This window comes from Lipophrys pholis (genome assembly GCF_963383615.2).
Source record: "Lipophrys pholis genome assembly, chromosome: 5".
Taxonomy (NCBI): Eukaryota; Metazoa; Chordata; class Actinopteri; order Blenniiformes; family Blenniidae; genus Lipophrys; species Lipophrys pholis.
In genome coordinates, this window is record NC_137628.1 from 6,432,095 (window position 1) to 6,458,307 (window position 26,213).

A 26,213-nucleotide genomic window follows, 5' to 3' on the forward strand; every position below is an offset into this window, starting at 1 on the left:
GATACAGGTGGAACAGGTGTATTTACTTCCGGTTTATAGCCTCCTATTTAAAAAAATTATTCCTCTTTGGAATTTTTTGTGTTTTCTGCACTTAAACTATGAAAAAATGTATAATGAAATTTATGACAATAGAAAATAAAATGTATTTTCTAGTAATAAAAAAAATTTATATTGAAACTGTTTTTATATCCACGGATACTAAATAAAGGAAAAAATTGAGGACAAGCAACCTAAAAAAATCCCCTATGAATAGATAAATAAATGAAAGGTGTTTCCAAACAATAATTTATCATTCAAAAATCCTCTGCTCACTTAAACTCTGATTTTAATTGCTCGTCATTAACGCTGAAAGCGCAATGTGCCTTATTTCTCATCCTGTGGCGCCCTCTAGTGAAGGGAGGTCACAAGCTGATCCCAGCTGACTACAGAGAAGACAGGTCCACCCTGGAAAGACCTTCACTCTATCACAAGGCAAGCATAAACAGTTCCATACACTTATTTAGGGAAATTTTGAGTCTTCACTTTAACCTCACTTATATATTCTTCAGCTGTTGGATGAAACCAGAGGACTTCACATAGAAAGACCCCCGACTCGGCTTTAAATATGAATATTTTCACTCTGAAGGCCTATTTTCAACTCTAAAAACATCCCGCTATCCATCTTCAATACCTTGTTTATTCCAAAACAGCTGTTTCGAACTTTAAAGTATAAGTTAAAAGGGTCATATGGAACTATTTTATCCATTTAGTCCATTCAACGTGGAGTTGGCCACTGGAACTGAAATGTGTTCGACACCACTGATTCAAAGCAAAGCTGCAGGAGGATGTCACATTAAAGAAAGTAGAAACACATTTCGAGCAAAAAGGTGCCAGAAAGCTTTAATATTTATTTTTGTATACTTGTGAAAAACAAAGCAAAAACGGCCACTCTTCACAGATGGCAGAGTATCGAAGGTCAAAGGTTTGGTAACACATCAAATGTCATGACTGCGGCAAAATCGTGCCAAATAGTGCCGGAGTCAATATTTCCTTTTGCACAAATGTGCTGAAAGACATTTTAAACAGCTGCCGTCCTCAATGTGAAGTTAGGTTATTTAATCATATTCAAAAAAGTGCATGAAATTAGTTGCGTCATCTTCAAAAGGTGGACAACAGAAGCAGCCATGTCTCAATAATCTGCATTCATCTCAAATTTTACTGTGTTAAATGTAGCCGCAAAATGAAATTTGCTCCAAATCCAGCTCACAAATTTGTTGCCCGGTGGGGAAAAAAACAACAACAACAAAAACAGTAATTCACATCCTTTTAGGAAGCACAGAAATGTGTTTGATAATTTCAGTGTCACAGCTTCTGCTACATCGATGCTTCTTCGAGCACGAGTGGGAGCGGACGTCGGGGGATCCATCGTCAGTCGTCCTCCGCAGCGGCACCTCGGGGAAGGTTTTCCTACCGCGTGGCTAGACGTTTCTCAGCAGCCACTGCGGAGGAGTAATTCCAGACTGGGAGAAGTAGTTCCACCACCACGGTTTCTCCTGACGCTCGATCCCTCCACTGGCGACGTCGGGCTCGGCGTAGCGCTCGAACTGGTTGTAGGGGTCGAAGCGATCCCACGTGTCCGACGAGGGGAAGAGGTGGTCGTCAATATCAGGCTCCACGGGAACCTGGAGGAGAAGATGAGAGGGGAATGAATTGATTACGTGCGGGAGATTTAGACGGACCGTTTTCTAGACCCTTCCCATCCCGTCCAGCGTCCATAAAAACTGCTTTTGAGGAAGTCCCCTGAGTTCTCGTGTCATGTGTGCAGATCTCACCTTCTGCAAGACGAAGTCAACCCGTCCGGCCTTGTTCATGGTGTGAGGCAGGTGAACTCTCTTACTGACTCTGGAGTAGCCTTTGGCCGAGGCCGTTAGGATGTGAGTGCCGGGATTCAGCAGCCGCCAGTAGTCTCCATCGTCAGCTGAATGCAAGGAGGCGAGACGAAGAAGAGCAAGGGTGTGGTGAGTGCAGGCCAGTGCGTTCACTTTACGGGAGGGGTGTCAAACATAAGGTCCGTGGGCCCAAACAGGCCCACAAAGAGGCTCCAATCTGGCCAAACCAGCAAGCAAATTGTACGAATTTCAAAGAAGACATAGATTTTTTGATTAAAGACAGTTTTCTTCAGAGTAGCAGACACAACATGCACAATCCAGCAGCTAGAGGAGAAGTATTTTGGACATGTTATTGTATTCGGAATGTTTAAAATTGAATTTATGTTGCCATTGTAGTCATTTTCAGTAGTAAATTCTTTGGTTTTGTGAAAATGTTCACCTAGTATACTCGGCTCCCCAACAAAGATTTAAAGGTTATTGTGCCATTATTTTACCAGTCCAGCTCACTCAAGATGAAATTTGAAATTGGGGGAATATTAAAGACACTTGAAAAAAAAACCTAATCAATGGCAACATGCTAAGAGCTGGAGGAGCAAGAGTCAATCCCAGCTGACTATGGGTGAGGGTAGGATAGACCCTGGACACCCCCGACCCCCCCCGACCCCCCCCCCCCCCCCCCCCCACACACACACACACACACGTGCAGGAACTTGAAGTTACCTGTGGTGACTTCTTTCCTGATGCCTCGCACGGACACTGACGCACCTTTTATCCCATTTCCTTCCGTATCTGTGACCACTCCCTTTATTCCTCTGTGGACCTGCTCAAACACACAGGATGACTTTTGTCCTTTAAAGCATCAGTACACCATCTATACAAGAAGTGAGCGCAGCTGCTTTCAGGACTGAGAGTAACTGATTAGCTGTAGATTTATGCGTATTGTTTTTTTAATGACTAATTTTCAATCATTCTTCAGCTCAGTCTATGTAAAAGAGCACTTTGTAAACAATATTGGAGATTAGTGCAGCACACAGAGAGAAATTAGAGTCGTTAAAATGCTTCCAATAAAGATTAAAAACTAAATTAATACGGGGGGGCGTGGGGGGTGGGGGGGGTGTCATCAACCCACACTTTGTATTACAGGAACGCTACCGTGTAATCTAATTTGGTGATGTTAAAATGTTAAATTGCTACTGATTAATCCCAGAGTTAACAGTCAAATCTGCATTTTTATAGGCATTAAGTTTATTATTTCCTCTCATATAATCCCGGCTTTATTTACATTTCCACAGTGTAATCTTTATTTTACTTTGCATTCAATTAAATGCCACTGATGCTGCGTGTGGGTAAATAGACGCAGCAGTGGGAACGTTAAATCCTGCACTGTCAATTAATTTTATAGCTTTCTAATGAGAGATCTTTGTCAATATTCTACTGTAGCAGTAAAGACAAAACCTGGAGAAAACCCATGCATGCAAAGCATGTGCTCATATACTTACATACTCCATGAAGCTGAGCAGAGCTTCCTTGTTCCTCTTCCATTCGGGGTAAAGCTCTGCCTCCGAGGGGAACTTATCACAGCCGAGCTCCACGGTGATCTCCAGACAGTTGGTGTGTAAGTAATTAAAATCGGACATACCTGCGAAACGTGGGGAAACCGCTGTGACAAGCATGAACACTGAGTGCGAGTGCTCCTTTTCAGGGTCGAAAGGCAACTCACCGCCGACGAAACTGTACCACAGGGCCCCGTTGATGATGCCCCCCGTTCGATAGAAGGACGCTCCACACCGGTCCGTGTCGTTGTTGGACATGGTGGAGTGGGCGTCGGCGTAGGTACGAGCCAGCTGCTTGAAGAGCTGCGAGTCGGGAGAGTATTTGTGAGTGTCGAGAGCCGGTGGCGATCCTGCGCCGGCGCGTGCAGCCGCTCTGTCGTTTTACCAGCTCGTCTGGAGTGGGAGAGAACATCCGCTCCTCCTGCGGGTGTCTGGAGAAGTCGAAAGGATACGAGATGACCAGCTCTCCTCCGTGGAGGCTGGCGGACTGGACGAAAGGCAGGGACCGTATCCACTTCATCACTGCGTAGGTCTCTGGTGCCACCTGCAGATTATAAACAGGACGAGATATTTCCACTGCAGAAACGTCTACTGTTCTACTGTAGTTTGTTAGTTTCCATGGCAGCATCACCGGGATCTCAGCTCGGGTCTCGGTGTTGTGTTGTGTTATTTACTCTGTAAACGAAATACAATTTTCAAAGAAAATCGATGTTTTCTTTGACATGAGGACCATTTGCTTGGTGGTTTGGCCCGATTCGAGCCTCTTGGTGGCCTGTTTTGGCCCACCAGCCTCATCTTTGACACACCTGGTGTCTAGACATTTTCATTCATACCAACAAATAAAGTTAGGGTGAGAAACACGAGCACCAGAATTAAGGATTCAGAAGTAACTCTTGCCGTCTATATCTTTTAAATATTTTAATTCATGTCCCTTCACGTAGTGTTGTACTACCTAAACAGTGTTGTGTATTTAAACTCATGTAAAACACACAAACCTGCACTTTAAACAAGCAAATCTGAATCTTTTAACTGAAATTGATTGAGTTTTTCTGTCTGTGTGCCTCTGACGAACAGGATTGAGTCTCTTGCTTGTGATACTGTGTTGTGTAGTTTCCTCAGTAGTATTCCATGAGCTGCAGTTCCTATGTTTTCGTGCATCGAACATAGCCTGTGGTTGGGAAATGTGATCCTACCTTTCCAAACCAGTAAGCATCGGGGATCGGGATGTGGTCGATCCGGTAGTGCCTGCTGCGTCGATTCCGGTAGAAAACGGAGGTGAGGTCGGGGAAGTTGCGGTTCAGATCAATATTCTGGGCATTGGTCCGACCGTTGGTCCAACTGTTCAACAAGTGACCCTGAAAGGATGTGATGTTAAAAAAAAAACAAAAAAAAAAAACTGGAAGCTTTAAAACATGTGATGACATCATTGATGACGTAAACATTAGTATGATGAATGATTAAGTGAAGAAAACATTGAGTAAATTATATCAACATTAGTCAGGAATTCAAGAGGGACAATTAATTCCATTGTTAACATGGAGACAAGACCATATATCCGTCGTGCAATAAAGGGAAGCAAATGAGCAGAAAGTAAATTAAACACAGAAGCGGCCTGAAGCGGCATGCAGCCAGCTTTACCTTTAGAGCTGGGTGCAACATGAATAACACTACAAAGCCAGGAATCAATACAGTGCACAGGCATCTGCAGAAATATGCAAAATAAAAATAAATAAACCTGTGTTACACCGAGCTCGCATGGTAAAAGCGTGAAAACAAAGCGAACGGGAACAAAATCCCAACTCAGGCCAGTCTGCATTTAAATAATGACTTCTGGAAGTTAATGCATAATATAAATATGTCAGTGTGCAATAAATTGTCAGCTCCAATCCTGGAAGAGTTTGAGTATTTAATGCCTATTTTTATACATGCAATATTCCACATATGACTGCATTCAAAGTAGACGATAATTGACCGATCACACTGTTAAACTGCTCACAAGCTTTAATGTTTAATGATAAAATATGTCATGTTTTTATTTAATGTTAATCATTGAAAACTAAAATAAGCAGACAGACAATTTCCTTATGTGCAGCTTGTGCATCAAAATCAACAAGTTATGACTCTTTCGCTCACTCGTTTTTTTCTCTCTGCAATGCAAATTTGCACCACTAGATGGTGTTTTGAGTCAGTCAAAGACAGTAACACATAAATGGATGAACCTTTTCGCTACAGAGTCGTGATAAACCTACCAGAAATTAAGCAGGATTACCCTAAAGTTTATCTTCAGTCTTTTCACTTTATGTTTTAGCAGTGTGTTTCTTAAGGAGCCATTTACAGGAACTCCTGATCAATAAATGAAAGTAATCTACTGTAGGTACTTTTTTCGATATTTAAGATTAGATGAAATATAACATTACATAATCGCTCCAGCATCATAAAAGAAAAGCAGGCTGCACGGTGACATGACATACACGGACAATAACGATCTGTACAGTGAAACTCAATATTCAGCGCAAGCTTTTATCAGTCCCGTGTCACACGTCAATACACACATGTAGGCAAACACGCGCTCCGTCAACACTTCGGGGTCCACAGAGTCGAGTTTCATCCTGAGTGGGCCGGACCAGTAAAATAGTGCCGTAATAATCATTAAATCTAAACTTTTATTCAAACTTACTTTAAACTCAAACTAGAAAGCATAAATGAAAAAAAGAAAGGCGATCAGCTTGTGTCACTGTCTGTACCAAAGTGAACATGAACTTGTTATTGTTATCTTTAAGATGTGCCCCTGGAGGAGGGCAAACAGAGCTGAGAGGAAAAACTCCTCCATGCACCAGACGGGCCGTTTTCCCACTGCCAGCAGCCGCATGCAAACTCAAACTCTGGTCGCACTGAATATGTCAGTTTTAATCACTTTTCTTTTTTCAACCATTGATTTTAATGAATGCTGTCTGGGAGTGGGAGGTCTGAGTGGAAAGAAATGCTGACAGATGGTTAGAGGTGGAAGCCTCGAGTACTCGGTTTGTTTAACCCTTTATCAGACAGTTAGATGTAAGCAACAACTAATCTCACATATTGTTATATTGCCGACTGCGTCACGTCTTTGTCCACTTCATCAAATAGTCCTCATACAAAAAAGTCATATGTCAACTGCACCTCTGTTTAGAAAGTTTAAAGTTTTACCTATTCTATCTATCAATACTTTACAAACCCGCATATTTATGTATACATTCATCAATCACCAAGAAAACCTTTCAGACACATTTCACAACTTTTTCCTGTTGTCATCAGAGCCAAAAAGGAACCCAAAAGACCTTTATTTACTACTTTCTCGTACCTCCAAGCATCAACTATTCATACAATTTTGTGGCCAAAGACTCATTAAGAATCATTTGAATGTCTTTTTGGCCCATTTTAAGGCTATATTGTTTTATTATCGGTTGTCCAAATAGGATTCCACTGATTCTGAGTTACTATGTTTGTTAGTTTTATCTGCTTGCTGATCCTTGATCCTTTTTCATATTAATTCCCATAATGTTTTTAATTGTGGCGCTTCTTTCCTCTCCTGTACAGTTTGGTTTCACCTTCTTGTAATCCTGTTGTAAATTTTTATTTTGTGCAAATAAATGGATAAAGAAAAAAACTGTTATTTCATTGGATAAATGGATCACTGAGGATACATGATCATGTGAAGAAGGCTAAATATTAGGAGACGTGTTGCTGGTGTCAAATTTGTGAAAATGAGAGAAAAACCTTTGCAATCTAAGACAATTCTCCATTGGAATCATCTTGACAAACTAATGATGTTGTGTTTTGCCTATAAGTTAAAACTGTGGAAAAACACGATTTGAAACGCACACATTGCACCTTGTAATTAATACATAATGCCTCCAGAAACAGGAGACGAATCTGCCCCATTCATATATTTTAAAGAATATTTTTAAAAGACATAGTAGAGGTTTAATACATTTAACAACTCGTCTTTGTCGATATCACAATGCCGTCACTCATTTCTTCCACCTCTATCCATAAAGACGAGCAGATGAAACAGACATTGAGAGCGGATAATGGCGGTTTGTTCTTGTTTTCTGTTAACAATATTTACTTCCTGGTTGGCGAGCTCCGGGTCACTGTTATCCTCTACCTCTGAGGCGGCCAGCTCGTAGCCGTCGGGGTTCATGGAGGCCAGAATGTGGATGCGGGTGGTGTTGATGATGGTCTGAACTCTCTGGTTTCCCAGATTGTACTCTGAGCACAGGTACTGGGCCAGGTAGATGAGCAGCTGGCGGCCCAGCACCTCGTTTCCGTGCATGTTGCCCACCAACTTGACCTCCGGCTCCACTAAACAGAGGCATACAAGATTTAAACTGCTTCTTTTACGGGCAATCAAACCAAAATCAAACCTTCTTTTCCCCCCAATAATCAAATATAATTAACCTTTAAAACTATAATAACACAGTGTAAACTTTCACATCGAGTTTTGCTTCAGACACTAAATTATAGTAAACAACAACAGTTGAGTAACTGGCACAGAAGTAGTTTTCATGTTGGGCCACTAGTAGGTGCTGTAATTTGTTTTTTATAATGAAACAACACACACACACTTATGCACAGAGAACAATACGCTCTAAACATTATCAATGTGAGTACATGGACGTTCGTATGGACAGACGACCATGTTGGATTGTTATTATAGTGACTGTCAATTATAAAACTACCAAGTCCCAGGAGAATATGGACTGGGAGTCACGACACTCTGGAGGCAAACAACGGTTTTATTATCCATCCACTTGCGCATGAGCAGCAGCAGCATTTTCAAAAACCTGCCTTTTCAGTGGCTCCAAGCGCCGTTGTTGTGTCAATGAACTCCCAAAACAATACAAAAGTTTTCTGTTTCCACTTGAAAAAGATTTTAGATCTGTTACCTTTTAGTAGGTCAGTAGTCTACTTAAAATAAAAAACATATCATGTGTTGATCAGGGGAATGCAGAAGAATTAGGGACATCATGGATAATAATAATGGAATGTAACAACAAAATGCACTGACAAGACTCTGAATATCTTCTGATAATTATTGACTCTACACCTCTCTACTCACGCAGCTCGTGTTGTCCGGGGTTGTTGCTGAACTCGATCACCAGCAGGTCTCTGCCCTCGGTGCTGCGTCCGATGCTGTAGATGTGAGAGATGTCGGAGCACTTGGCTGCCGTCCTCTTCAGTAAGCTGTACATCTGAGCGTTGGAGGTGTAGGTGAACTGGATGATGGTGCTGGGCTCCTCGGGCGAGAGGCCGGAGAGAGCGAGCTCCTGCCTGGCTGAGGAAGGGAAGGTGAGGGTTCAGGGCGGGGGAGATAAGAGCCACGGCACACAGAAAGAGTACAGAACAATGTGGGCTTTACCTTTCAGGCCTGCCAGCGGGTCATAACAGCCCTCCTCTTTACTCCCAAAGAAGCGATCGCAGTCCAGGAAGTAGGGCCAGGCCATGTTGATGGCCTCAAAAGCGTGCGAGCAGTCCTTCCTCAGGGCCTCGCACGTGCTGCGGCACGGTTTGATCATCTTGTTGTCCTGGCACGGCGAGGCGAGGACCGAGCAGCCTACCAGACGGATCTCAGGGGAGCACTCCCCGTTGAGCAGGCCATGGATGACGCTGAGCAGGAGATACTCTGCCCCCGATTCTGCCTCTGCATGACTCCGGTGGCCCAGGATGTTGGGGAAGATGGTCCTGGATTGAAATAGAAAAAAAGAATACCTCAAAAGAAAAGCTAAATAATACTAGTTTTAGCATCAAATCCTACAACCCACCTGGCGTATTCCAGATCATTGCAATATCCCAGGTTGAGCTCAGAGCAGGTTCCTGTTGAGGAGAAAATAAATAAACAAATAAATAAATAAATATGAGAAAGAAGAGAATGTTTATTCATCTGTTGCTTTCCTTTATTAAAAGAATAATAATTTCTGTGATTAGTGTTGGAGACTGTTGGGGTTTAAATATTTAATAAAAAATCTATGATAGAGACTGATATAAATTCTTTATTTCATGCACTTTGTAATTATTAGTCGATTATTAGTCACATACGTTTTTCCTCCTGCTCGTTCCTGCTGCATCTCCCTGTGAATCAAACAGAGTTACAGCATCAAATCTCCCCCTGAATTCATCACATGAACAGTAGGGGGCGACATCTTCAAAAGAGTGGCACACACCAAAGCATGGCGATCTTATATTTATGTTAATCACTGTTTTGAGAGAAGGCTTATCGGGATCAGAATACTAACAAAATATTTACCCTTCAAGTTTAAGTCGTACTGAAACAAAGGCAGGTTTATGCAGAGACCATATCTACTTTAACGAATCTAAATAAGCTAAAAAAGAAGAAGATGTTCAACTTTAAATGAACAAATAACAGGTATGATGGATGTTTAAAGTCTCAGGCTTTCAATGCAGGGAAAGTTGTATGTTTAAAGTTGGATGCAGCGCAGATTCAATGCTGATAGAGACCATTTAAACTTATCCATTTAAAAAAGGGGTTAGCGCCAAACAAAAGAAGCAACCACACTTGGAAGCCTGACCTGGATCAGCACGCATGGTCAACTTGAAAGAGAGTTTATTCTTACCTAAAAACTGGTCTTCTGGATGGCAGCTCTGCGGCGGTGCGCACCGACAACTGCGCGCAAGGCACAGAAACAGCAGCACGAGCCCCAGACGCATGTTGCAGTTACAAACTTGACATCTGCGGTGTGTGATGTGGCACTGAGTATGTGTGTGTGTGTGTGTGTGTGTGTGTGTGTGTGTGTGTGTGTGTGTGAGTGTGTGTGTCTCTGTGTGTGTGTTTGAAACTGCTACTCTCCTTCCGTCTTCCCAGTCTGGATGATAATTACCACCCACAGCAGCGCGGAGAGCAGCTTCCTTTGTGCGCACGGAGCATCCCTGACCCAGCTCCGGGGTTATGGCGCCCAGCTGGGAGGGAACGATCAGGTTTCACTGTGCGTGTCTGTGCGTGCACAGGCGGAAATCAGGGGAGGGGGACACAGGGAAGTCCGGACCCCCTTTACTTTGGAAAGACTGAAAATGATCCACCCCGAGTGTTTCGTGTGAGATCCCACCCCCTAAAATACCTGCTTGTTACTTCACTACAACTAAGACACACAAAAAAAAGTATTTTATGATTAAGATCTGCTGAAGCACACATGGTGGAAATCACAGGAGGTATGTGGGTCTGAATCCCCCTTCCTTCTGTATTACTCATTGTTACTTAAATATACTCACATGTTCAGCTCGATAAAGAAAGAATGATTTGAAATGTCTTGAGAAGTGACTCATTTCACCTGGGAAATAATGTAAAGATATTCTTGTTCTTGTACACTGATAATGATAATGATAGGGTGAGACTTGGATCAGAATCATCCAAACTCATCACAGTAATACACAGTGTATTCTGTAGGTGGGATATATGAGAGTGAATTATTCTGAAAAATACTTTAATTGCATTTGACGTGTGTGGTCTGAGTTTCAATATCTGATCTCGATCCATTGCAGACATTCCACAGATCCCTGTGTTTTGATGAAATTATCTCTTTTTATTTATTTATTTATTTTTTGATTAAAAAATGTGTGTAACTCAAACGACATTGATCTCATGCAACTAATGAAAATACTTTTTGACCAGATTGCAATGATCTTAGATGCAAAATATCTCTTAGAGCAAGTATTTGCAAACTCTTATGTTAACGTATGAATCCTTTCATTAAGCAGTGATCTGCACACCTGAGCTGCTGATCAAACCAGGTGATCAGCTCCTTGAGTCACAACAAAAAGTCTAATTGTCGGCTGCAGATGGAAGGAGTGAGAGAAGTTTACGGCTCATTTTCTCTTGACTGTCCAGTTCAGTCATGAAACAGTGTCAGTGAGACTTTCTCAACTTTTACCTCCAAGATTTTGCTGCTTTTGTTTCCCACAAATGATCTGTGAGCTCGGAAGAACCAATCTGAATCAATATATCGTTGGGATTTTCTTGAAACCTAAAACATCCCACCCTCAGTTTGATGTAATTTGTTCATTCATCACTGATTTTGTCCCTCTTGATAACTTTTTAAAATATATTAAACTTTATTTTTCCAAGTTTCTAACACCTTCTTAAAAGTATATACATTATGATGGCCTTTCTTCAAATTGTACTCCTCATCCATTGTTTGAATATTTGAAAATAAAAAAAAGTCTTCTTTAGATTTCATACATTGTTTCATGTTTTTTTATTATTATTTTTTTTTATCATTTGGTTTATCTGTTGTACAGAACTTTAAATATAGACTGGTCAATTAGTTTTTGCTGGTTGGTTGTTTGGTACGGTCCTTTATGACGAGAGATATACAAATAAAATTTGATTGACAAACTGACTGATTGCTTGATTGATTCTTTTTTTAGTCGATTGGTTGGTTGATTGATTAAAAATGTGCGAACAATTAAAACACATACATTCAAAGATACGATGCAAGAAATGCGACATCAAACGTTCACCCATTTTCACCTCCACATCCTCAAGACTACTTAGGGTGACACATTTTAATCCCGTTTTAGTTTGATAGATTACCTGCAGTACGAGAGTTGTACAATCTAACATCTTAAAACCATTGATGCACAGATTCAGTGTATTTTGTGGCAGTGACATTTATTTTCAGTAGGTGTTCGAGTTGTGATATAACATCTTCACACATCCTCATAATGTCTTTTTTTTTTTTTAAACAATCCGTGGGCATTCGTTGACACAACCATTAATATTCGACTCAAAAAAGAAAATCGTCATCAAACTAACATTGTTTTCAGCTTTTCACTGAAACTTGAAGATCACTTCTCGACGTATTTATTATTACAGCACTTCAGAGATACATTTACACCGATAACTGTAATAAACATGGTGTTGTGGTTTTCATGTGGCGTATCCTTGGCAGTGCCTCGGTGGGCAGAACTAACCAGCCCCGTGGGAACATCAGTTTGGAGGCTCTGAAAGGGCCTTTGGCTCACGTTAGACGTGAGTGTAAACTGTTTGGAGTCTCTCACAGTTCCTCCAGTGGGAAACCCTCTGGTTTAAACAGTCCCGTGGTGCAGCTTTCCGCTAAGATACCTTTCAACGAGCCGCTGACGTCTTTCCTGCTTGACGTCATTGCGCATGCTGACCTCTGACCCTTCCTGCAGGGGCCGCCGATTTACTGAAACACTTCAAGCTGAGCTCCTCAAACTCAGGTGATCCTGGCGAGACAGTTGTCGTCTGTGGCGTCCAGCATGCTGCTCGTGCTGTGGACGGACAGGAAGTACTTATCCTTCGTCATAACCCGGCTGATGATGCTAACCAGAACCTTCCTGTACTGCTGCCGCAGAAGGCAGTAGACAAACGGGTCGCTGGAAGCCTTGGCGTAGCACATGCATTTGGTGGCGATGCCCCAGTATCGGGGGATGTGCACAGAGGGCAACAACTCTACCAACCTGAAGAAGGAGGGAAAAAAAATAAAAATACATTCAGATGATCAGGATGACCGTATATTTTCTAACACAGACTCATATCAAACTGCACTAGAAGGATCAATTCTCTGGGTTGTCAAACTCATTTCTCAAGAGCCACAAACAGCCCAATGTCATCTGGAGTGAGCATGACTGGTAAAATGGAGCCATAACAACCTTTAAATTTACATTTTAAAGTTTTTCTTTGTTGTCATGCCATCATACATGATGAAAATGTCAATATTTTCTCAAAAACCAAACAATTACTCCCCAGAAATTACTACAATCTCAACATAAAGACAATATTACTGAAACTTTCTGGTGCAAAATACTGTGAAAAGTCCAGAAAATGTGAGGTTAATGCTCGTTTGTTATCTTTGGTGGCAGCATCACCGACATCTCAGCTTGGGTGTCAGTGTTGTATCACGTTGGCTGCTCTTAAAAGAATAGTTAAAAAAAAAAAAAAAGTCTACGTTGTCTTTGAAATTTATACAATTTGTTTGGTGGGTTGGCCGGATTGGAGCCTCTTGTGGGCCAGTTTTTGCCCACGGGCCTTATATTTGACACTCGTGCTTTGTGAGGTTTCTTCTATGTTGGACTACGTGAACCAACTTTTATAAGAAATCTATACATAAATAGATTCAACAACAATGATATTATTTTTTGCGTGACTGCCCTGTAATATATTCTCAATATAATTCTCAATTCAAACAGTTTTTCTTGCAGTTTTGTGACACAAACAAGAATCTAATGCAATCCACTGTAACTTCTCCACAATAAAACAACTGTCTTATTGCTGCTTATATACTGTATGATGTAAGCGCAGCACAGAACTGATGATTCATCTTGAAGGGGAGATTTTAAAGTGTGAGACAATGTGCCTCCTCCATGCTTTATCTCACGCCAGTCATCTTTGATTGATGAATATTAATAGCTTTTGGAATAGGCAGAGAATAATAAGCATTTTACTTTATCATTTTAACTCATTAAAATTACACTTACAGTCAATTCAGTGTTTGTTTTAGTACAATAATGATTTCTTTATAACACAGATCCTACTGAAAAATAAAAAGGGAACAATCATGTTGAAAAAGGCATCGTCCTGACCCCTGATACTTTAGGGGTCATAATGACACACTCGAATCACATCTGAAGAAATTATATGAAAGCTTATTTCATCATTCTGATATATTTATTTTCAATCATAAAGAATCAAGTTCTAAAAATGTGTGTTTTAATGAAATAATTGTTTCTTTTACCCTGCTATTATTCCTTTATATGAGGAATTCTAATAAATAATATGAGAGAAAATGGCGGTAAAATGCATTCCCCTGACCCAGAGGAGAGTTGTGGTTCTGCACCAACTCGCTATGGACTTTGGAAATATACAATGGCAATCAAAAATCTAATTTTTAAAAAAAAAAGACCACATAATAGAGCTCAAAATTTAGTATTTGAATGCTTTTGAAGAGTTTCCAGCTGTTTCATAAACTGAAAGCTGTAAAAGTGGCAGCAGGCCGGATGATGTTACCTCGTCACAACATAAGGTGAAAAGCAGAGGATGAAGGAGCCGATGAAGATGCAAATCTTTTTACTGGCGCGCTGCCTTCTCTTCTTCTGCTGGGCCAGGCACCTCTCCTTCACACTGACAGACAAACAGAGGGAATAATTAATGCTCAGTTAGAATTATTCATCAATTCTGCAGATCCAATCTTTAACACGACGATGCTTTTTGCTCTACAACTGTCTAGTCAGGCCGAAAGATTTAAACGTCTCAAAACGGTGATCTTTGAAGCAAACCACACACACATGCACACGCAATTAATCTGTGCGCTTATGTCTTTCGATGACTTTGCATATTGCGTTCACTTGCATTCATCACTCAGCGCTCGCCGTAATACCTCAATAAAAGCTCAGTTCTCAAACACATGCACCTTGCCTTTCCTTTCCATAGATATTGACTTACATTCAGTTAATGCAGACTCACTGGAATCTCAGCTGCCACTGGTCAAATCCAAACTATAATCTGACTTTACAAATATTTGGACTTCTACTTTTGTCCCCATGATGGCAACATAGTGATAACACACACACACACACACACACACACACACACACACACACACACACACACACACACACACACACACACACACACACACACACACACACACACACACACACACACACACACACACACACACACACACACACACACACAAATAATAATAAAAGGAAACTATACACAAGACATGTAAAACATTTGTAAAGCCACACAATTATATGGATGACGCTATAAAACTGGATAGATGAAGTGCATGGGCAGCCTTCATAAGTTTAACAGTTACCATCATCCATCCATCCATCCATCCATCCTTCCATCCTTCCATCCATCCATGTTTTACAGCAATATGATTGTCTGCATATATATGCAATATATGTAGACAATCAATCAATCAATAGACAGATAGATAGATAGATAGATAGATAGATAGATAGATAGATAGATAGATAGATAGATAGATAGATAGATAGATAGATAGATAGATAGATAGATAGATAGATAGATAGATAGATAGATAGATAGATAGATAGATAGATAGATAGATAGATAGATATTGAGTGTACCTTGGATGAATATCAACCAGAAGAATGAGAGTCTGCACTGTGATAACGTCGATCCTCTTGCAGTGAGACCTGGCCACCCTCAAAACTTTCAGGTAGGCGAAGCAGAGGACGAAGAGGCAAAGCGCGAAGCTGCTGCCGTGGAAGAGCGCCGTGAAGGCGCAATAGGCGCCCCGCTGCTGCGCCTTCCCCGCGTCCAGGTGAACCGTGCAGGACGCGTACGTGTGGCTGTAGCCTCCCCAGTCCATCATCAGCTGAGTCAGAGAAAAGGTGAGGGAGTGCAGCCAGGAGTACGCCACGATCAGGAGGGCGTCCCGGTAGCGCATCTTGCTGGAGTAACTGAGAGGAAAGACCACCGCGATCCACCTGTCCATGCTCAGCGCGGCCATGCTCAGCATGGCGTTAGTGCTGATGAAGGTCTCCGCGAAGCTCACCGCCTGGCAGAACTGGTACCCGAAGGGTTCGGAGCTCCGGGCCACTCCGAAGAAAGTGGCCGGCATGTTGATGACAGTGAGCAGGATGTTGGAGAAGGAGAGATTGAGCACGAACACTCCTGGCACGTGGGAGCGCAACTCTGCGCTCTGGGTGAAACATAGCAGCACCGACAAGTTTGTCAGCAGTGACACGACAGATATGACCACAATGGACACTTCCAGGAGGAACTCCGGTATGCTCATCTCTCAAGGCTGTGCGTTAATAACACCTGTGGGGAAGATGCTGAGGAAAGTCCGCCATGCTCTCTGCACTTGCCGCCCTCCAGCTGTGACGCGCGCTCATGGTGCCAGATGGAGAGCTGTCCAGTGCTGAAAAAACCCAAACAAAACCCTGCTGTCAGTGTGGCATCTAGCAGACAAGTTCCTCAAGATGTCCAGAAATGTAAAAATATATGTGTGTATATTTTTGAGAGCAATCCAAATTGTCTTTCATCCAAAGTGAAGCTCTGTGTAAATGATGAGTCGCGGTTACCGGGCGGTCTCTGTTTACACTCGATCATGCGCACTCTCCTGCGCCTCCTCTCTCTACTGGCAATGCCGTGCGCCTTGCACGTGCAGTCGGTAGCTGGCTCATGTGACGCTTGAACAATATGAATGCAAGCAAGAGTTAATATGAGATATGGGGATGTTGTGGTATTTGCACACAAGTTGCTGCTTTTATCTCCCAAAAAATAACGAGATGTGCCTTCTGAAGAAAACCTGGTATGAACTGGAAACAGGTTTTTATTTTAAAATGCGGGCTATTTTTTACATGCACGTGTCTCAGAAATAAACACATTTTTAATACATGTTCTTTTTTTTTTTTTAATGCTACGAACTGTAGATACCCTGTATGCACATGGCTCCCCCCAAAACATCAGGATCAGGTGAATGCCTAAATTAACACACACACACACACACACACACACACACACACACACACACACACACACACACACACACACACACACACACACACACACACACACACACACACACACACACACACACACACACACACACACGCACACACACATATTCACTCATCTCCATAGCAACACCAAATCTCTGGAGGCTTCATCACTCTTTGAACTTCTTCTTTAGCAGTGATTTGTGCTGATCTCCTCTCACATCCCTGCAAGTAGTCGATCTGTTCGTTCAGACGCTCCTCCTAAAATTATCCAGAGCAAAATAATCTACGGCGCACGAGGGGATGATGGAGGCAGGATGGAGGGAGGATGGAGCAGGAAAAGTGTGATGAGAAGAAGACTGGAACCTGAGAGGCTGAAAATGGATTTGGGGGGAGGAAGGACATGTGCAGAAAAGCAGATGATGGCTCATCTGCACATTGTCGCTCCTGAATGTCTTACGGGCAGCAGCAGTCTGTTTCAGACTCTGATCCACTTTAATGAACCTCCTGGAAGATACTGATGATGTATTTGTGTCATCAGGCACAACACAGCATCGTTATATAAAGATGGTGGAAATGGTGTGATGTTTACATATTTTATAAATCATGATTTTTCTTAGTGATTTGTCGCCAGCAGTTTCTGAATATCAGATTTCCTCCATGTTTTAACGTGTATTTGGATAAAGCAGACCTATCTTGTAATAGATCAGGGGAGTCGTTTTCAAAATCAAAAGACCAAAACCATCTCTCTGACACCCTCAAAGGACGAAATATAGATAAACCACACAAAATACATGGTGTGAAATTATTAGAAATATATAAGCACAATGCTGCAATTTATCCATGCCTTCGAGCTGTGTTACTGTACAAGACTTAATGTTCTGCATGATAATGTTTTGTATTAGTAACTGTAATTAAAATTCAAGAACACATCTTATCGTTCTGGTTAAAATCATAATAATCTGCTTTATAGTATATGAATCGAAAGATATTAATTTCATTACATCAGTAAATAATGCCTGAACACAGGAATTAAAATGCCAATAAACAATTACAACATAACAAGAACAGAAATGTAGACAAGTAAAAACAGAGTTAAATCCACAAAAGTTAAGTTCAAGTCTGAAGCAAACTACACTGTTTTTAGTCTGTTTTGCATTTAAAGGTTGATCCACAGCCCCAAAGATCCAAAAAATTATATGTCATAGTGTACTTTAGAGTTTAAGAATGTGTTTTTCCTCAATCTGATAAATGTGTTCATAATCTTAATGATTTGGCAGTGCTTGTATTTTGAAAATCCACCTCATCACATGAGCTCCATTTGAGGTTATTCGGGTTTGTGCCGCACAGACGATCAGGCCTCAGCTTCATCTGCACCGACAGCTGGTGGAGCGAGCTGCGCTACATGGCGTGAAAGGAGTTTAAGCAGTAAGTGTGAGGTGGGAAAAGAACACAAGGAGCAGAAACGAATTCAAACAAACAAAAGCGACTTCGATGATAGAATAAAAGAAAATAAAAAGGGTTTTCAAGGAGAGGAAATGAAACTAAATCCAAGCTATTCTAAATGCAGACACTGACCAGCCAATCCCAGTAAACTATGAGTGGAAACACACCCTGGTGCACAGTGGACAGGCTGACCCGGAGGACCCAGAGAAATCACATAGACACACACAGAACATGCAAAGTCAGCAGTCAAACCTGGGACATTTTCACTGTGGAGAGTGATAAACAGGCAAAAACAAACAGCGGAAGGAACCGAGACACCAGGACACAGATGAAATGAAACAGTTCATATTTTAACGAAACAGAAGCGGGAGTGGTGAATGGGTCTGAGTGTTCGTGTGTGTTAGTGTGTTTTCACATGTCATGAGGAGTAATGTCCAATAAATAAAGAAATGAAAGTACAAAGAAAAGTAAAACAAAGGAAATAAAGTAAAACAGAAATTGCTCGCCCTCCAATCTGACTGAGGTTGAACTAAATTGCCAGGGAGAAGGGGCAGACATTTCTGCTGGTAGATGTTCAAAGCTATTAAAGACAAACACCAGAAGACTTGCAGGTGTGATTCTACAAAATATTAACCCGGGGGGGAGCCACACTCTTCAGTTTGTTTCTTTGTTGAAAAAAAAAAAAATATTCCCTTTCACTTCACATTGTGTTGATCGATCACATAAAATCCCAATGTAATGCATTCACATGTGTGGCTGTAACGTGACAGAATGTGCAAAGTTCAAAGAGTATGAATACCTTTGTGTATTTTATTTTTATCATTATTATCATTGTTCTGGGGAAAACATGATGTAAACAAGAAAGAAAATACAGAACAGATGATATAGCAAACAGTGACACATCGTGTGTTCGTTAACGTGCAGTTGTATGTGAGTGGGAGTAGTTTCTTCTTATTTACTTCTTTTCTGAAGTTTTGTCCTTTTTTCTTTTAATTCTTATATTTTTCCCTCTCGAAATGATACCCTAATGTTGACATTTATCAAACATAGTGTGTGTGTGTGTGTGCGTGTGTGTGTGTGGGCGTGTGTGTGTGTGTGTGTGTGTGTTAATTCAGGCGTTAAACATGATTCTCTATAGTTTTCACCTCTGTGAGCACAGGAACATGAGTGTGGCGGTGTAGGGGAATGTGTGGGCAGCTTTTCCTTCTGTATGTAAGCATTATATAGCGTACGTGAGCATGATGATGGGCTCTACTTGCTTTTGTTCCCCAGCTCCTCAGATGTTGTTTATCCTGACTGTCCCCAAAGGCCAATTTCTATTCAATCATTATCATATTCCTCGAAGATCACATTATAGGCAGTAACAACCCCACAAATACATTACCCCCTTTTATTTACATATCATATCATATTTTCTTATCTGGCTATCCTCAGTGGAGCTGATGTCCCTGAGCATGTTAAGTTAATGGTTGAATTGCAGTAAAGGAAAAAGCCCTTTGTTGCTATGAAGGAGAACGTGATAGAGAGAGAGAGAGAGAAACAGAGAGAGAGAGAGAGAGAGAGAGAGAGATAGAGGAATCGAGGGAATGAGAAATCACCCCTCAGCCAGAAGGAACCCTCTTAGTGATCACGTGTTTTCTCTGGGTTCTCGGCACTGGAGAGGCTTTTATGCAAGCGACAGAAATGCTGATGGCAGGAGCACTTAGGAAGTGCCGTTAGCAGGTGAGGGGTCCATCCAACTCACCCCCAAAGCCACCGCCTGGGGCTCTGTGACTCCGTGTATATGCTGGATGTGTGAGGTTACATAACACCGCAGTTCCCACGGTCGGCAAACACAATACGGGAGCTCTCCCTCGTCACCTTAAGTTTGCCTTTGTTTCCCTCGCTGCGAGCACGGGAATGGTTTTAGTCTCCCTCCACCAGTCCGTGCATCCATCTGTGCCTTCATCCCTCCTTCCTCACCGCAGCACGCAGCTCAGCCTCCTGAGGTTTGCCTGCCCGCAGGTGGGATCTGTCTGTTTAAAGCACCAATCCTCAACTAAATAGGATCTGGTGATAACAGCTTGCACCCTGGGTGTCAGCCTGCACAACTACCCAAAGCTGCTGCTGCTGACTGAGGCAAGAGAAAGGCCCCTATTTAGGCTGCTGTGACCCCGATCTGTCTGCTCCATTGAATTCAGCTCTGCACTAGAAAGACCTGAGAGCGGGGCATTTTGTCGAGGTGTTGGTAGCACGCCGCTGCATTGTGAGTGCTGTCTGCTTTTCATGTTGATGATCATGAGAGGAGAAAAAGAGACGTGATGGGTGGAAGAGGGCAGAATGTCGAGAAATGCCACGGGTCAGTGTTTCTGGAGCGGAGGGATTCTGGGTGTGTGAAGAGGTCTCGGCCCTTTGAGCTACAGAACAGACGTCGTGGACGGAAACGCTAACTCACACGGACACTCACATGTCCACACATACACACAGACTCACTTTCATCCCTGCTCTCTGTCACTCCCTCTCTCTCTCTCTCTCTCTCTCTCTCTCTCTCTCTCTCTCTCTCTCTGTTTCACGCAGTCACGTGCTAACAGTATGGGAGGCTGCGTGCGAGTGCATGCTGATAATGGCAGAGCACAATATTCTCCATCCGTGAGTGAAGCCGTTTCTGATGGTATGACGATGAACACAAACCCACAAAACTGAGATTTTTTTCAGTCAATGCCTACAAATATAAGTTCCCCTAATTACAAGTACCTTAAAGCACATTCTTTCCAAGTAAGATAAAATAATTGTCTTCATCATCATCACCGTCACCATCATCAAATATACACGACCTTGTGTTTGTGTGTGCATGCATTTACACTCTGTCAGGCATGTTCGGCAGCAAACAAAGGATTTCTATTCACTCCTGTCTTATGAGTCCTTCCACAGTCCGACGCCAGGTGTTCTCTCGTTGTCCCCGTTTTCGTTTCCCTTCCTTTGTCCGACGTAGGGGTGTGGCACCGATGCCGCCCTGCTCTCTGCTTATAACATGTCCGCTCCGTCGCCGCTGCATGATGATGGTCGTCACGCTCTCTTGGCTACATTCGGTGAGACGTTGTTGGTCGGAGATGGTCTCGGGATCTTTCTGAGGTGTTTTGTGTGGAAGGTGGACAACTTGTTTAGGGGACATCCTCCAGCATTCTGAGCCCTACAGGCGAGTGGAGAGCACACAGCTCTGGTAAAGTTTCAGATTGATCTTGGTGCTCTAATGGGATGACTTCCAAACGTTGTTCATCATCCCGAAGGCATTTCTGGCCTTGTTGAGGTGATTCTTGATGTTGCTGCTCCGCCATCATGTCTGACGGTGCTGCCGAGATAAAATGAACTCCACAGTTGCTGGGTGGTCTCTGTTCAATTAGACTGATGTTAAGTGTTGTACATTCAGCATCATGCCGTCTCCTGATTGATCTTCAGTTTTATGTCGAGCAAAAGCATTGAGACGGCAGGTCTTCCCTTGCATGTGCTGATGGGTGTGTGAGACCTGTGCTACATCATCAGCGAAGTCTAGATCCTCACGCATTGTGATGCATGTATTTATGCATGTGTGAAGAGATTTCAACTTATTCAGGCATTTTTAATCATGAGTTGCTGGAGTTACCTCAAAGGGGGCAACACAAAAGATCACAACCTCTCAGGGTGAAAGTATGGATAGATTTCTTTACATGAAACTTTTCTTCAAAGTAAAACTATTGAAATTACTTTTGAAATTACAATATTGGATTCTTTTTAACAGTGATATTTGATGTCAGGAGACACAAAGAAACGATCACTAAAGAAATTATCACATTTTGTACTAAGTTGAGTCTTATAACAGCAGGAAGGATTCTGCTGCAGGATCTCAAACATGCCCGTAAAGTAAAGGCAGTTCACATAAATAAACAAGAGTTTGACCATTAAAAGCTTTTAGAAACCACACATCAACACAATTCAACTTTGTTGGGTGTTTGTTTAGATTTTCTGCCTGTCAATGAAGAGTTTGGCCACAGAATCAAAAATCCTTTTATTAAATTGTACTTTGACGTTTCACCTTCTTCTTTTTAATAATATACTGGAGTTTTGAATTCATCATTATGCGCACATGAATTATTTTACCTGAATTTTACCTGTTGAGAATAATAATTGAAAGTATCTCCACTTCCTCCAACACTGCAGGTATTTATAAAGGCCTTACACACAAACATAAACAGAGCTGGCATCAAATCAGAATCAGCCCTTTTCCCGTCGGCGTGTTGTCCACTGGGCTCATCGTTTTAGACTGATAGCTGGTAAAACTCCACACAGGAGTTCATTGTTGTGAAATACTGGAACTCTGTTTGCTCTTAAACCATCAAGGAAGAAATGTTTTTTTTAACTTTCCATGTAGAGAAAATACAGACCCACTGGCAATTGTGGTTGTTTGATTAAATTCTAAGGCGCAATTGCAGTCTGGACATTCCTCTTGCGTGTTCTCCCTTTTCAAGGGAATGGGCGGACGGACGGATGGTGTATCCAATAAAAGCTTCATCATTTTTCATCTTGTAAAAACTGGGACACGAGATGGGAGCTGAAAAGCTCAATGTAGAATCTCAATGAATTCGATAAAAATATGTATAAATGCAAAATATGACAGGAAGACGTGTTCGTTTGGTCTGACTGACAGTGTGATATCGGAAAGTCAGAGTGACAGACGAGAGAAATCCAAGGAAGTGGACAGGAACAGGCAATGAAGCCCTAAACTATCAGACACTGGATCACAGATCCAAAATGATGTATGTACATAATAAACGATTTTAAAAAAACGAAGGAAAAAACCCAGAATATCCATCACTAAATATTTAGCAATGCCAGCAAAATGTTGATTTTCATGTGTGTGTCTCAGCTCACAGCACTGGATTTGGTGCCTGGAGCTCGAACACAGCAGGCATTATTCTCATTATGAGATTTAACCAACTATACAGCGACAGCACGAGGCAATTACACAGTTTCTCCCAACAGCGAGAGCCGTCACACACAGACACACACCCACGTAAAAAATAAGCAACATGTACGCCGGCAGTAATATTGGCGATGAGCGAGCGCACACTCAAGCCCACGCAGGGGTCACAAGAAGAGAAAACGCCACTGAATTATTCAAAATCCAGAGAAATGCTTGCGTAAGAAGGAAGGGGAGACGTAGGAGAAAGGCCACAGACTGAGTTTATAGAGAGAGAGAGAGCAAGGGAGAAGTAGAATGCATGAGTCAGCAGTCTGCCACAAACATGGAGCTGAGAGACGGAGGAAAAGCTCATAGGATTTATCCATCACTGGAGCCCTGACAAAAGAATTTCAGTATGTGTGTGTGTCTGTGTGTGTGTGTGTGTGTATTACTCATGTCGTGGGGACTGACTTCCGTTTACACAGCATAATGCACGATGAGCAGAGTTGACAAATTGCTCATACTCTTTAAGTAGGAGTACAGATGCATTGGTGATGATGAAGGTAACTGTTATTGCTTGACAATCCCTCTTGTAAGACGTCTTGAACCCAAAACGCAATGAATAGTTTGCATTTTTACTTGAAATCCTTGCCGTGTTAACGGGCCCTGAGTAGTAATACTAGTTTTAGTAGTTAGTAAGAGTAGTGGTAGAAATAGTTGGTTTGGCTGGAATCATTTTAAGCCTTTATAAGTATATTTAGAAAAACTTTTTAATTTCTTCCTGGTTTTTTTCTGAACTAACAATAACACTTGCTTTGGGTAGGATTTTCAAAAATGTGTAAATCTATGTTAATGCATCTCATGCTGAAGTTCTCATAATGAAAAAAAAAATACTGTTGTTTCTTTTCATAAGTTCTTTTCTACTTGAAGTTTGTGCAGCATCGCATCCGAGTGCTGCATTTGTTGAAGAAATGCTCTGTGAACAGTGAATTCACAGTATGATTAATTTCTAACTTGAGCCAAAAGCATCCGGTGAGTCATTACTGGGGAAATCTACATTTTCACAGACAAAAAATAAAAACATTTAAAAACATGGAGGACGTCATGCCCAGTAAGGTGTAGGAAGTGTCAAGAGGATTGCATAATCTTTTACATAAATCCAGTGACAAATGCATCCTCTATTCAGAGATCATTTCAGGCTGGATGTGATGAAATAATCTGATTATAGTTGGTTTTGCTCTTCTCTACGGATACGACTGGTTGAAAGTTGTTCATTAAGACCAAAAAGTCGTGATGCCTTCATGTGCTTTGGAGGGAGTTTGGCTCAGTTGTGGTTCAATCCCTCATCTGGTCTTGTTTTCATGTCAAAGTCTTTCAAAATCGTCCATCCAGGTGAGTCTCATGAAGGGGTTAAGTTTCTGAGATTGATATAAAACAGTGCAGTGCTCTGCTCTGAAATAATAAATACATGTTGAGTGTTTTTTGTGTTTGTTCATTTCCCTTGCTGGAGTGTATTGAGTTCTAGGGAATGTCTATAAAACCATTGCAAAGCTTTTTGACTTCACAGTCAAGCTGATGGTGATGCTTGTTGAAGACTTTGTGCCACGGATGAAGCGAACCACTGTCATATCTTCTGGATTACCAGGTTATTAGAACATATTAGGAAAAGGTCCATACACATATATATAATGTATTTGGTGCAAACATTCCTCTTAGTTGTGAAACAATAATTCTGTGCAACATAATGTTTGCAAATTGGAATAGTAATGACAGAAGCTACTTGCTGCAACAAGTAAAAAAAAATGTATTGAAAGTAGAACCTCCCACATTGAGGAATGGATTGACATTGTATATGAGGTGTACACTATGGAAAACTCCTCTTTCTCCCTCAGGGTGAAAAAGAAAAAGTGTATTTGCATTTGGACTAAATGGACTGAATATGTGAAACCCATACGGCCAGACTTTATTTGAACCCACTTGTAAGTATGTGAAACCTGGTGTCTTTATCTGCATTCTGTGGCTCGAACCACAAATGTTAATGATGAGCAACTTTAGATAAAACGCTGACAAGAGAAAGGATTTGATGACACAAGTTTACGTATATACATACATATATGATCTATGTTGTAAATAATGCAATGGAAGCTGTGATGTCTTACTTTTTCAAATGAAAAATAATAAGAAAAAAAAAACAATTACAAAGCACTCACTCCATCCCCCATCCAGCTCCCACACAGCTTCATCCAGCTTAGTGTTCTGAAGCTGATGCCAGCTGACAATGGGAAAAAGCAACGTCCACCTTGGAGAACTCCCCAGTCCATCACAGACTCACAGTCAGTCCAGAGGGAGGAGGGAGGGAAGTGCAGTAACTACGGCGAACACCCTGAAAAGGACTTAAATACTTTCATCTCCATAGAATACTTCATCATTTTGCCAAGAGTTGTCTGGAAAAGAAAAAAAGAAGTATATTTGCATTCATGTTGAGCGATGGCCAGCAGGACGAGTGCTCAGAGTCACACAAATACAAAGCTCCCAGAGTTTTTTTCTTCTCTCAAATCCAAGCATCTCTTATTAAAACTATTCACTAATATAATGCGAGCACAAAGACAGACAAGTGATATTTTACAGAAAAACACTTGCTGTGCTCCACGGAAACCACAGATCTCTTTGATTCTCCACATCTTGTGTGGGAGCTTCATCCAGTTGGCTAAACTTTTAGAAAACAGTAGAAGACTTTGCACTGAACCAGGTATTTCTATTTTACCCTGTGATGAACAACCTCACTCGATTGGATAAAGGGGGCACAGAAGATGGGGGGGATATGTAGAGGTTTTTAGAGTGTAGGAGGAAACCACATCGCCTGCAGAAAGACACATGCAGAGGGAGAACATGAAAACCCTTTTACTGTAAAGTTGAAATTCCTCAACACTACAG

The 26,213-nt window shown here is 41.7% G+C and overlaps 2 protein-coding genes across 3 annotated transcripts; both read right to left on the reverse strand.

The window, feature by feature from the left end:
• Positions 1-860: 860 nt before the first annotated feature.
• cpz (carboxypeptidase Z) lies at positions 861-10,421 on the reverse strand. 2 transcript variants are annotated; one of them, XM_080464378.1, is made up of 13 exons: positions 10,033-10,421; positions 9,497-9,529; positions 9,223-9,274; positions 8,820-9,142; positions 8,520-8,735; positions 7,527-7,762; positions 4,615-4,776; positions 3,807-3,965; positions 3,589-3,724; positions 3,368-3,507; positions 2,589-2,688; positions 1,812-1,957; positions 861-1,661 (listed from the first exon to the last, which is right to left on the reverse strand). In XM_080464378.1, exons 1-13 carry the CDS (start codon positions 10,124-10,126, stop codon positions 1,458-1,460), a joined length of 2,001 nt encoding a protein of 666 aa, XP_080320504.1. In that variant the 5' UTR covers positions 10,127-10,421; the 3' UTR covers positions 861-1,457. The 2 variants fall into 2 exon arrangements, with proteins under 2 accessions (XP_080320504.1, XP_080320505.1); XM_080464379.1 differs by having other exon boundaries at positions 7,566-7,762; positions 10,033-10,341.
• Positions 10,422-12,070: 1,649 nt separating this feature from the next.
• gpr78a (G protein-coupled receptor 78a) lies at positions 12,071-16,559 on the reverse strand. The gene is made up of 3 exons (XM_080464720.1): positions 15,539-16,559; positions 14,442-14,555; positions 12,071-12,895 (listed from the first exon to the last, which is right to left on the reverse strand). The coding sequence occupies exons 1-3, from the start codon at positions 16,210-16,212 to the stop codon at positions 12,652-12,654; spliced, it is 1,032 nt and encodes a 343-aa protein (XP_080320846.1). The 5' UTR covers positions 16,213-16,559; the 3' UTR covers positions 12,071-12,651.
• Between the last annotated feature and the right edge of the window lie 9,654 nt (positions 16,560-26,213).